This window comes from Rhincodon typus, chromosome 30 (genome assembly GCF_021869965.1).
Source record: "Rhincodon typus isolate 14 chromosome 30, sRhiTyp1.1, whole genome shotgun sequence".
Taxonomy (NCBI): Eukaryota; Metazoa; Chordata; class Chondrichthyes; order Orectolobiformes; family Rhincodontidae; genus Rhincodon; species Rhincodon typus.
Genome location: NC_063361.1, coordinates 30,638,608 through 30,651,642, shown reverse-complemented (window position 1 = coordinate 30,651,642; position 13,035 = coordinate 30,638,608). Strand labels below are relative to the sequence as shown.

Genomic DNA, 13,035 nt, shown 5'->3' with positions numbered 1-13,035 from the left:
CTGGCAGCACCTGTGAAAAGAAATCAGAGTTAACGTCTCAGCTCTGGTAACACTTCCTCGGAACGTTCTGAGGAAGGGTCAGCGGACCTGAAACCTTAACTCTGATTTCTCTGAGATAACAAGGTGTAGAACTGGATGAACACAGCAGGCCAAGCAGCATCATAGGAGCAGGAAAGCTGAAGTTTCGGACCTAGACCCTTCATCAGAAATGGGGGAGGGGAAGGGGGTTCTGAAATAAATAGGGAGAGAGGGGGAGGCGGATAGAAGATGGATCGAGGAAAGGATAAGTGGAGAGGGGACAGACAGGTCAAAGAGGCGGGGATGAAGCCAGTAAAGGTGAGTGTAGGTGGGGAGGTAGGGAGGAGATAGGTCAGTCCAGGGAGGACGGACAGGTCAAGGGGGTGGGATGAGGTTAGTAGGTAGGAGATAGGGATGGGGCTTGAGGTGGGAGGAAGGACAGGTTAGGGAGGCAGGGACAAGCTGGGCTGGTTTTGGGATGTGGTAGGGGGAGGGGAGATTTTGAAGCTTGTAAAATCCACATTGATACCATTGGGCTGCAGGGTTCCCAAGTGAAATATGAGTTGCTGTTCCTGCAACCTTCAGGTGGCATCGTTGTGGCACTGCAGGAGGCCCAGGATGGACATGTTGTCTGAGGAATGGGAGGGGGAGTTGAAATGGTTCGCGACTGGGAGGTGCAGTTGTTTAGTGCGAACCGAGCGTAGGTGTTCTGCAAAGCGGTCCCAAGCCTCCGCTTGGTTTCCCCGATGTAGAGGAGGCCACAACGGGTACAGTGGATGCAGTATACCACATTAGCAGATGTGCAGGTGAACATCTGCTTGATATGGAAAGTCTTCTTGGGGCCTGGGATGGGGGTGAGGGAGGAGGTGTGGGGGCAGGTGTAGCACTTCCTGCGGTTGCTATCTCTGATTTCTCTGTTCAGATGCTGCCAGACCTGTTGACCTTACCTGTAACTTTCTTGTTATTTACAGATGGATAGTTTACACGCTACAATAGCTCCCCAAAAGTGCTTTTCTCTTTGGGAGCAGCAGGGTTTGATAAAATTAACCATTTGAATGCATTATGAGAGAATGGCAACTTATACACCAATTTGACATGATCAGATACATCATAAAGTTGAGCCCTGTGCAAGATTATTTTTAAATAGTCATTGGAACTTCATAATGCTAAAGAGAAAATACCTTGAAAGAACGATGCAACTCATCCAACGAACTTTCCTCTTCAGATCTGAAGAAGAGTCATGCCAGACTCAAAATATTAAGTCTGTTTGTCTCTCTCCAAAAGATTCTGCCGGACCTACCGAATTTTTCCAGCATTCTCTATGTTTATTTCCTAAATAATGCCAGAAACATTCAGTAAGTGAACCAACATAACTGCCCAAACACCACTAATGAAAATGATAACTAGCCTCCAAAGCTCAATTGAGGAAAGGGTTTTAAGAATATTTGAGGCAGCTGTCTGACATTTGATCACTAGCTTTAATCTGGACCAATTAACCTTCATTTCAGAGCTCCTGAAAAGGATCAGTTATCTGTTCCTTGGTTGACTATTATCCACAATACAATTTAAATAGTAGATCCTTGTTTTGCCAATTATTGGAGTGCAGTTGAGAGACAACTGTGTTCCCCATCCCCCTGGCTCCTCAAGTGCATAAATAACATCTCTTTGGGGTATTCCTTTTAGTTTGAGAGGTAGAGGAGAATGGAGGTTGCAGGCAAGTTATTGAAACAAGTTCCCTGTGAGTATCCAGGCTGTTTGGCCAAATTCACCAGAACTTGGAAGCTGGAGGAACACCTTAGTGTACACACTGGGCAGGTGAGGTCTCTGTTGAAGGAGAATGTCTTTTGAAGTTATCCTTTAATTTTCTTTCTAACTTCTGAATACTTCTCCTTGTTAGAAGCCTTACAAGTGTGATGAGGGGGAATGTCAAAAGACTTTTACTCGAAAGTCTCACCTACAGAGACATCTATGCCAACACCTGGGACAGAAGAGATTTGGGTGAGTACTGTTTGGGGACTGAGTGTGACCATGTTGGTTTGTTTGGGAGTTGGGGGTGTAACTATCTCTCAGGATAGGCATTTCTTTGAACCTATTTAAGTTCCTTGGTTGACTAGCCAAACTAGTATCCACAACACTCTTTTTAAAAAAAACTTCAATCCAGTTTGTCACCCACATACACCCTGAGAAAATAAACCAGGAAATGAAGTAAATATTTGATTTCAAATTCCAAGTCAGTAATAAAGTGAAATCCAGCAAACAAGTATTGGAGAAACTCTGCAGTATTTATGGTGTGAGAAATTGTTGATGCTTTGTGTGAAGTATTTTCACTCTGAACCATTCTATTTTCTTTCCATTGATTCAGCCAGACCTGAGTTTCTTCAACATTTTCTTGTTTGAGATCTCCAACATTCACAGCTGTGTTTCTGTTAAAGTAAAATACTTGTTTTTGAGCATGCACTGTCATCTATTGATAACACCTATTAGGCAGCAGTACCCATGAGTTAAATGGTTATGGGTGGACTCCTTAGATTTGGTTGCCACTAGACGGAACCATTTACTGTTATGTTTTAAGGCAGCTGCCTTTGGTTTGGGAAAAGTGGCTTTGTAACTTGAAGTAACTTTGGCATTCTAACTGTCAGCTATGAATGGCTCAATTACACTTCCTACAGTGAACAATGCAAATTAAATTGACCACTTAAGATTCTATAAATGTTCTCCATGCTACAATGTTAGCAATGAAATAAGTTGCAAGTGGCTTGTTCTAAAACTGCTTTTTGTATGCTCAAACTGGAGGTAATGAGAAGCTTTTGCTTAAAGGACCTTGTATTAATAAAAAACCTTTCATGACTTTAGACTGTCACATGTTTGTAACACAAACAGACAACTGTGATTGGTTCCTCTGCTTTTGTTTTATCCTATCAACACATTATCTCTCTTCCAAACCAAGCTATTTAGCAGCTTACTATCACTTTAATGCTTTTTCTAAACACAAAAAGCATCGGGCATCTTGTGTAGGGCAAGATCCCACATTCAGTTGTGGTGAGAAATATTGGCAAGACAGATCCCCAATTCTGTTGCCCTAACTGCACATCTCATTAAGACATTTGATATGGCTTAAATCAAAGTGTAATTGGACAAATTGAGATTGAGGTTTTTATGTAAACTAGCCCCTACAAGTGTTTGAATCACCTGGAAAATATTTTTGCAGATGTAAAGCTGAGGGCTGCACAGAAGCGTTTGTTAGCAATGAACGTTTAAAGAAACACATGATGTATCAACATGGAAACAAAGAACCCTACAAGGCAAGTTGAGGAATGGGCAGTAGATAACATGGTTTTAAATGGGTAGCTTTTGTCAAAAATGCATTTACCATGTAATTATATCATTGAGATTTTTGAGTTTTTTGATCCAAACAAGGACTAACTGAAATGGGAGCTTACTTTTTCTGTGTGCTACTGCACTTGTTTGAAATTGATGATTACACTTTTTTAATGGGAGGTTAGCTTGGGATTGACATGATTTCAATTTTTTGGGGTGGGTGGAGGAAGAAAAGATAACAAACTACACCTAGTGCTTAGCTTGAGCAATGTAATATCTGCCTTCATTTAACCTTTATCCTTGCCTGTAAAACCCATCAAATCATAGAATCCTGACTGGAAAAATTTGGCCCATTGGTCCACACTAACCCTCAAAAGCATCTTACACTGACACCAAGCCCCATCCCACCCCACCCTTTTGCTGTACCCTGCATTTCCTATGGCCAATCCATCTAATCTGCTCATCTTTGGACTATGGGAGGAAACTGGAGTGTCTGACAGAAACAGACTGTGCAAACTCTGGTCTCCCAAGGCTGGAATTAAACTGGTGTCCCTGATGTTGAGGTAGTGGTGCTAACTAATCACCTTGTGATCTAGTTGAGCATGCCTAATCAGTAATGTACTGGATATTTGGCAGGATTGAATGTCACTGACAAAGTCGTGGACCCATTTTTGGTGCCACTTGCATATCTTAGATCATCCTTCTCCCCATCTTCACACCACCACCCCCCTGCCTGCTTACAGGTATATATTGCACAGAAGTTGTTCTGGTCAAAGGACATGAAACAACTACAGCACTAGACCAGAGAATACCTGTGATGGTAACCTCTATCTGGTTGAAACTGCTGGTGGGATGCATGGCTGATGAGTGCCTTCCCTTGTCTTCCTGTGATGTGCCACTGGTCCCCTTTATTGTGAAGAGGGACCTTTTTAAGCACCACTTCTAAACTCTCCTTTCATGCTTGCTTGCTTCCACCTTTACTCTGCAGTACATGTTGGACAACGTTACTCAGCAACAGCAAGCTTCCCAGTGAGAATTTGGGGATTCTTTAGGAGCTGCAATTAAAAATGGATGCAACTTCCTGTCTTTAAGTGTCTAGGATGAGTTGATTTCAAAATTTTTAATCATGGACTACACCCTCAGAGGCAAATAAAGGACTGAAGCTATGTTTGTGCTCTTTCTCGTTTGAAGTGTTCTTCTGAAGCTTGTGGGAAAACATTCAAGAAAAGTCGTGACTTGAAAATCCATAGCTATGAGCACTTCAAAGAGCCTGCTTTTGAGTGAGTGAAATCTGCTTGGGTGCTCTTCCACATGTTCAGCCTCTTTGTAAAAAGGCAGAATTGCAAACCTTAAATGTTGATGGAAACTTTGGGTGTGGTAGTTGAATATTCAGCACTTAGTTGGCTGATTATAACTCACTCCATTTATTGGAAATGGCACTCCTTTTGAGCTGCTGTCAAAGGCTAATAATGGCACTTGGAAGCTCTGCAACTGTAATTTGCAGAAGCTACCAGTTCCAACAAGTGAAGAGCTAGTTGAGCTACTGATTACTTATTTTTTAATGCTTGACATACATTTTGACATGCTCTGGAAGCAGAGTGCCTTCAAACAAGATGAAGTGAACTGGAGGCCCCCAGGAAATGTAGAACTATTGTAGGTCAGGTGACATTCTAGTGAGAAATGGTTAGATGTTGAGGTCTGCAACCTTGGATTGGAAAGGTTGACTTTGCTTCAGTATTGTTAGACCTGATTATTTCATTTTCAATTCAGATTTCCTTTTAATCTTTGCCTTTTCAAAGGCAGACACCTTGTATTCCTGTTCTAAGTATTGTCAAAACTGAGGCATAGTGCCTAAAACCAGATTGTTTCAAATTGTATAATGCCTTGCTGACCTTGCCTGTGATCAGTGAACAAATTTTGACTAAATAACACTTGTCCAATTATTTTCTGCACTAGGTGCCAGAAGGAGGGGTGCGAAATGAAATTTAAGACACCAAATGAACGCAAAGTGCATGAAAGAAAACATGATGGTAAAGGGAGATAATAAAATTCAACATGCATTTGATTCTGTGTTCGTACTCTTGCTAGTTTTCATCTATAACCTCTTCAGTTTCCATACAGCTTGCCACTTTGTGCTTGTTTCTGTTGCTAATTGTCATTTTGGAATCCTGGCTGTCATTTCAACTCTTTGCTTGGCACAGTCAACAAACATGGCCTTTAATCAAAGGTTCATTTTGTTATGCTGCTGAACCCTGGGACTAGACCTAAACCTGCAACTGAATTTGAATATTGTCACCCATTTGAGAAACAGCTGATGCTCTTATCATTTGTTCCCAGCCATGAGGTTTTCAAGCCACCCCTTTCAGAAGTTGAACCTTTTTTAAAAAAACAAAAATCCCCAAGGTTTTTGTGCATTCCGTTGCTTTAAAAGATATTCTTGTTCTCTTCCCCCTCCCACACCCAGGCTATCCTTGCAGTTCTGAAGTATGTCAGTTTGTTGCAACCACATGGACACAACTACAAAAGCATCTGAAAATTCATCCAAGTAAGAGATCCAGTGACTGAGGTCTTATTGCTCAAAGAACCATGCATGAAGGAAATTACCAGTGAGGTGGAATCAGTTGATACTTTGCTGACCAGGCTTTTGTCCTAAAATTTCTCCATGAATTGAGATTGGAAAGTTGGCTTGCATAATCAGAATTGTGTGCAATAGATCTTGATTCTTGTTTTACTAATTATCAAATCATTTCCTTGCCAGAGTAATTCTGTCAGTTTACTGAAAGCAAATAAAATGCTTTTAAGTTGTAAAGCCAGTATTACAGCAAACAAAGTAGTTTCAGCAGTTTGCCTATAGGCACTGCTGGGTGAAATTGCAAAATAGTATGCTCACAGAATTTACCATTAAGGGAGTGCTCTGAAGGCACCCACAACATGCTAACTTGGATTAGTTTCCTTGCAGTCAACTTCACATTTCTTCCTCTGGCTTGTATAAACATGTATTTGGTTTTGCTCAATTTGCATTTAGTCTAACCTCCTGTATGAAAATCTTGTTGACTTGAAAAATGCACACTGGTCAAAACCTGTACCAATGAATGGGAAAACCAACTGTAGCACTACTGCTCTATTGCTGAAATTGACTAACTTGACAAACCTCTTAAATTTCTGAACTCCAGGGTGCAGTCAATTTGTGATCATTACTGGGCTATCATAGATTTGGAAGCTCTACTGCACTATTGGCCCTCAGATTAGTCTGAGCCACTGTAGGCACAAATGCTATTGCATGGAGTCTGAATGGCAAGCAATCATTTCAGTGACTTAATTCACTTGCAATTATTTCTCTTGATTTGGGGCATGGGAGAAGTGAACATCAATTTTAGTATATGCCTTCACAAGTGCACTTAAAATTGCTTGCTGCCTATAAAGTGTCCAGTGTTTAAGAATAGTCTTAAAGACAAGTGCTGCTTCAATAGAAAATGAAGTTTCACAATTTTGAAACAGTGCCTTGAATAGGGTATTTGGACAAGCCAAGCAATCTTCAGGGAAAGTTTTAGTAGGTTATGCTAATTGTACTCCAGAATCTAACATGTCCGTTTCAGCTAGATGTGGTAGCAAAATAGGTGCAAATAAAATCCAAGTCACTTGAATGTTACCTTTCAATTCCTGTCTTGATTGCACCTTGGAGTGCAAATGGATCAGAATGTTGGTCTGGGTAAAGGGAGATGACTATCAGCTACCCAGTCAAGGAATATTTTGGGTAGATTGTGAAACGCTGCACTAGGCTACTCAGTTGGCCAATCTCTCCACCCATCTCAATCCTTGACTGTTTTGGGATACACCTGAGCAAAGGTCAGGTGTCTGAGGCATACTCTTGATCTAGAACACAGATCCTCAGCCACCTCCAAGGAAGCCCTGAATCAGGTCAGGGTTTGGTGAAATTACCAGGGTCATTGCTGTGAAATAAACTGAGCTGTATATGAATTTAACCTTGGGGTGGAGGCTGGAGGATGGAGGAAATCACTAATATTTAAAGTACATGGTTCAGTGCCAATGTAGGCTGGAGGAAACAGTCCAGACCTTGTGTAAACCTGATGGTAAAATGTGTAATACTTTCAAAAGACCTGGCTCCAGTAACATCTGTCATGGTATCAATTGTTAAAGTTCAGGTGGCCATTCAGCCCATGCCTGCACCAGTTTTATCAGTGTCAATATCCTGCCTTGCATCATCCCAGCACCATTTTCCATCCAAATGATCATCCAATGCAATCTTCAACATCTTACTTGAACCTGGCTCCTCATTTCCAGGCAATGCCTTCTGGACCTTAACTAGACATGAAATTTTGTCCCATCAGCCTTTGCATGTCAAGTTTATGTCCTGCTTCCCCCTATCTGCTGACCCACTAGTTCTACAAAATTATCAAATTTTCCTTAAGTGCCTACTTCCATCTATTCTCAACTGAAGTTTCTCATTCCTGGAACCAGTCTTGTAAACTGCTTCTGCACCCTAGCACATTAACATCTCGTGGTGCCCACAACTGTGTACAGTATTCTAGCTGAGGTCTAGCAAGTATCTTAAAATTAAACTTCACCTTGGTCTTGCACTCTCTCCTATTAATAAAGCCTTTGTAATTCATCTCACCATCTCAAAGACTGATGCCACTGAGCTGTAGGAATGTTCAATTATTATTTTGAATAGCTATTCAATGATTTAGTTTGAACTGGCAATAGAAGTTGGTATTGATTTTGTTTCCTGCATTCTGCCTACAGTTTCAGTTGAACATTGCTGTGCTAATTGTGAAAAGAAATTCAAAAGCCTCAGTGCCTTGCGTAGACACAAACTGATCCATCGGGCCCAAGGTCCTGGGCGTACATGTCCAATGGAGAACTGTGACCTAAATTTCACAACTGCCTTTAACCTGGAACATCACATCAGAAAAGATCACTTCAAGATATTTGAATACAAATGTTACTTTCCAGACTGCCAAAAGGCTTTTGTAATGAAGGTAAGGGGATTTGATTTGACTGAAGGTGATAGAAGTGTAATTAAAATGGTATTTTAAATAAGTGAATCAATATTGAGGTTTGGTTATTTTTTGGGACCTGGACAGCATTGAAGCAAACCTATTAATAAGTTGGTGTGAAGCAGTAGGAGCAACGAACTGAATAAAGTAGAGAACAAACAGCAACACTTCAGTAAGGTGAAGTGGCTATTTTGCTATATTGCTGGGGAGGTGCTTTTGATGGCATTGATTTTTGTTAAATTCCAAAGTCAGATATCTGACCAGCTGCTTCCTGGATTTTAAGCTGGGTTGGACATTGAATGATGTCCATCTTGGGGCCTAACTTGTACCCACTTGAAAGTGGAAGGGTGAATAATTGTGGAAGTTTGCATTAGCAAATATACAATGAAATGCATCAACCAGGCAAAGTTTGCATTATATAAATGTTTGAAATACAGATGTTTAATCTACTGGCTGACTTTCTGGCTCACCAGTGTAGTCCCATATCACTATTTATTAATATCTTAGCTTTGCATACATTTAAACTGAGCACCTATAGTACTTGAGTAGATAATTTCAGAACTCCAAATATTGCAACAGCCATACAAACTTTCTGTCTCAACTTAGACCACAGTATTCCATAATGTTCTTCATTAATTTCTTGCTGACACATAGGAATCCTCTATCTCTTCCTTCAGTTGGGCAACATTTCCAATAAACAGTATTCTCCAAGGGAGAATATTGTGAATATGGACTTAAAAGTAAGCAGCAGCTGACAGCTTCATGCTGCAAACTCCCTGAAACACAAATTAAACAGGACTGGAACTGTTAAGCATTCACTTCACTATTGATAAGCTTATGGCTACAACATCATGTGCAACTTTTATTGCAGGTTGACTGATTCTGCAGGGGGAATTAAGCTCTGATATCTTAATGAGTGGTATTTCCTTTAAGCTGAAAACAATCTTAAATATAAAAGATTGGCATGTTGCTCATCACTCAATTTTCTCTTTTAGGAAAGTCTTCACCGCCATCTTGTAGTGCATGATCCTGAGAGGAAGAAACTAAATGTAGGTCACTTTAAATTTTCACTGTGGTTGAGGTTTTCATTTAAGGCTTTGACACCTTGTTCAATTCCATTCACTTGAATGGAAGAGTTTCATTAAAATAGTTGAAGGTGTATTAAATCTCTTGACTGCCAAACTTAAATTGATGGATTTTACTGTCATCCAGGGTCTGGGCTCCAAAAAAGATGTTTAGTTTTTGAGCTGCTGCCTAATTCTATTTACCATTGATCCCTTGTGCATTCAGCCTCTTTCACTATTGATCCATGTCAGAATATCATCTTTGAATTGCACTTGAAGCCATTCAAGCTGTTGCACTTGAGCTAATACACCTGCCCTGTTATTTCCTCATCATCCCCTTGTCAATCCTCTGCAATTCTCCCACCCTCTAGAACCATCCCAAACAGATTTCTGGCCTAGCAATTTTGCTGTATGAAGAAATTTGATCAGCTGGGTGACAGTCATGTTTAGAATGACCGAGGATACAATGTAAACCTATAATCGAGAAAGGGTATATGCAGAAAGGAGGTACCCATAACCAGGGAGTCAAGAACAAAGGCCCATGCTCTAAAGATATGGGGTAGTCCACTTAGTTGAATTTAAGTTTCTCTTTTTACTGGGATGTGGATGTTGCTGGCCAGCCAGCATTAATTGCCCATCCCAGGTTGCCTTTGAGGGTGGTGATGAGCTGTTGTCTTGAACCATTGCAGTCCATCTGCTGTGGGTTGAGCCACAAAGCTGTTAAGAAAAGAATTCAATCATGAGCCTGTAGCATTTTCTGCCACAAAGCACTTAAGGCCAATGCTTTGAAGGTTTAAGGAGTTTAATAGTTCTTGGGGCTAAAGGGAATCAAAGGATCCAGGAGAAAGCAGGAACAGGGTACTCAGTTGGATGGTCAGATGTGGCTGTGTTGAATGGTGGAGCAGGCTCAAAGGTTGGTTTATTCCAGTTTCTGAATCTGGAAAAGCATTCCACATGTCAACAGTTTTTTTTTCAAACTGTTCACATGGACTCAAACATGGATGAATTGGGCAAAACTTCTTAATTCTTCAGTTCCTAGGATGTCCTCCAAACTAGATGGTCTTAATTATTTGTGCTCAATGTTTTTCTCCAAATGCCTTCTCTCATCCTCCCAAGTATAAGGAGTTCATGTATCTTTCACTAAGACTGGCCATCTGTATTGGTATGCCACTTAATACACTAAGTTATTGCTCTGATTCCTGTCACCATTTATGGTTTTTTAAAAAAAAATCCTTTGTCTTGTGCAGTAGAGGAAAAATCACTTGGTGTCTTGTAGGTAGGTTATTGCATGTTAGCTTGGTTACAGATTAAATTGATATGATGGACACTGGAGCAAGTGGTAAGTGTCTCCTTTTGATCATAAGTTGTCCTGCCCACAAATGTGGACACAGTAAAAGATTCTTGCAGGGGGACAAGATGTTACTTTGACTTTAACCATCTGCAGTAATGTGGGTCATACTCCTGTAATCAACCAATTGCAGTAATTCAACAATAGACTTTTTTTACTCAGTCCTTGGATTATTGTTCATCAAGCCTTATACTAAAGGCCTGAAGGAACTCCAACTGTTATCCAAGTCATGTTGTGGAAGCTGGTACAATTACAGCTAAGAGGCATCTGGATGGATAGGAATAGGAAGGGTTCAGGGGATATAGGCCAAATGCTGGCAAATGGACTAGATTAATTTGGATATCTGGTCAGCATGGATAAATTGGACCAAAGGGTCTGCTTTTGTGCTGTACAACTGACTCTATCTAGCTTCTATTTAAGTAAAAGTTGAAGCTCTTGCCCAAATTCTACTTTACCACCCCCATGCTCAGCGACTTCCATTTTGCTTCTAGTTAAACACCCCCTCTAATTCATGTACTTTCAAATCAAGCCTGGTTTGCTTTGTAGTCTCCTGCCCCACAATCTGCCAATATCTGTCTAACTGTAGTCTTTTGAGCTTTGATTCCAATTGCTCCACCATTTAGAATGCCATACCTTTGGGTCAAACTTCAGGTGGAATTTATTTTTCCTTAACATATCCAAGTTTTGGTGACTGTCCCAATGCAAATCCAGTGATTTTTAAATACTGCTATATACCTTGGTGAGATTGGTAAAATATTCATTCTTCTATCTTCCTATTGTGTTCCCAGGGATCACTCACTCCTCCCTCTAGCCACATTTTGCCTTTGGGTGTAGAATAACCAGATGCCTGTTCTATGAAAATATTATTTGGGACCTTTCCTCTTGTCATGTACAGTCCTGCACACTAATAGCAGTAAAAATTATTGCCTTGTCCATTTGATTCTAATTTGTTTGTTTGGATCTACTGTATAATTTGGAATAAATCATAATTGCAGATCAATCACAAATGTAGACAAAAATGGCGTCCAGACCAGAGGAACCTGGTGATTGAAGAGAAACTGACCAGACTGTTCAATGAGAAACAAATTTTCAGAGCAAAAAGTAAAATAGAGAGTGACCTCTCTGGTCTCTTTAATGAGCGTAAAATTACACATCCTGTGAGTAATGAAGTCAATCTTTCACGACTATTTGAAAACCAACTGCTTTTACAAGAAAAATAGTTTGAATTTCTTTCCAATAGTACCTTAAGTGATTTTTAATTTTGTAACTGATTTACCACCGATCTTGATGTGCAGTTGTGCCTTTTTACTTTAGGTTTTGAAGTTTGAGATGGTGGTATTTTGATTTGGATGTTAGTGTTTTAGTATGAAAAGTGAGTCTTATCACTTGAACTTTGTCTAACTTTTTGAATTTGCAATTGCTTGAGGAAATTTCTTGAAGTTTGCTTTAAGAATGTAACTTCAGTGCTTTGGTGTGCCTCTGCCTCCATGTCTAGGCAATCTTCCTGTACTAAAGGTTGCAAGCCATCCTCCTGGTGTTTTTATGGCTGTTTAAAAAAAAAAAAAAATTAAGCTGGAGTATTCTGGCAACTGTTTCTTTGAGGGGAAAAAAATTGAATCCAGTATGGACTGAAGATGTGCTGAAATGTAGTCTGATCTGTTTGTTTGGCTTAGTTTTTTTTTCAACTTTCATAAGTAGATACATGGCCTCTCTTTCAGGAAGTGTTACATGAATACTTCTAGGTGTAACTTAGTTTTTAATTTGTCAATGGCTTGCATTAATTAGTTATCCCAAATTCACCTTTGGAGGTGGTGGGCTACTTGACTTTGTTAACACAGTACAGGATTCTTCATTTGAGGCAATGGAAATGTTGGTTTCAGATTGATTTCACATGGTCTTGGACCCATATTGGAGTGTGTCAAATATTTGAGCCAAGGGTGGCTTGATTTAATTTGTTATAAACTGAGCACTCCTGTTTATGTTAATAAATGCATGAACTGAAGTTTGGTTTTTATTTCTGTATTTAACTAACCATGATAAACATCCAATCCAAAGATCTTTGACTTACCTCCAGCCTAGTCTCATGGCCCATAATGAAATGAACACCAGGCTACAAACTGACAAAGCTGCAACACTCACCATGTTACTGTTTTAGGAATACTTCTAACTTGCAGAAGGACAGCATTTTCATTAAGTAACTTAGTTTCAAACTTGGTTGTGGTCTGCCCTGCTTATGGTCACTTTTTTCCTCTGGAAAAAGGTTACTTGC

General features: G+C 40.1%; 1 protein-coding gene across 2 annotated transcripts; it reads left to right on the top strand.

Moving 5' to 3' along the window:
• Window positions 1–1,613: 1,613 nt before the first annotated feature.
• si:dkey-208k4.2 (P43 5S RNA-binding protein-like) lies at window positions 1,614–12,768 on the top strand. 2 transcript variants are annotated; one of them, XM_048614371.1, is made up of 9 exons: window positions 1,614–1,833; window positions 1,916–2,016; window positions 3,227–3,320; window positions 4,528–4,616; window positions 5,293–5,366; window positions 5,801–5,881; window positions 8,101–8,336; window positions 9,350–9,403; window positions 11,762–12,768. In XM_048614371.1, exons 1-9 carry the CDS (start codon window positions 1,720–1,722, stop codon window positions 11,984–11,986), a joined length of 1,068 nt encoding a protein of 355 aa, XP_048470328.1. In that variant the 5' UTR covers window positions 1,614–1,719; the 3' UTR covers window positions 11,987–12,768. The 2 variants fall into 2 exon arrangements, with proteins under 2 accessions (XP_048470328.1, XP_020369559.1); XM_020513970.2 differs by lacking the exon at window positions 5,801–5,881 and having other exon boundaries at window positions 1,615–1,833.
• Window positions 12,769–13,035: the final 267 nt, after the last annotated feature.

Coding starts and splice junctions, on each gene's coding strand:
- si:dkey-208k4.2 (XM_048614371.1), top strand. CDS start 1,720: ATGGAGGTTGCAGGCAAGTTATTGAAACAAGTTCCCTGTGAGTATCCA. Junction 3,321..4,527: donor GAAACAAAGAACCCTACAAG/GCAAGTTGAGGA, acceptor TCTCGTTTGAAG/TGTTCTTCTGAAGCTTGTGG. Junction 5,367..5,800: donor GCATGAAAGAAAACATGATG/GTAAAGGGAGAT, acceptor TCCCACACCCAG/GCTATCCTTGCAGTTCTGAA.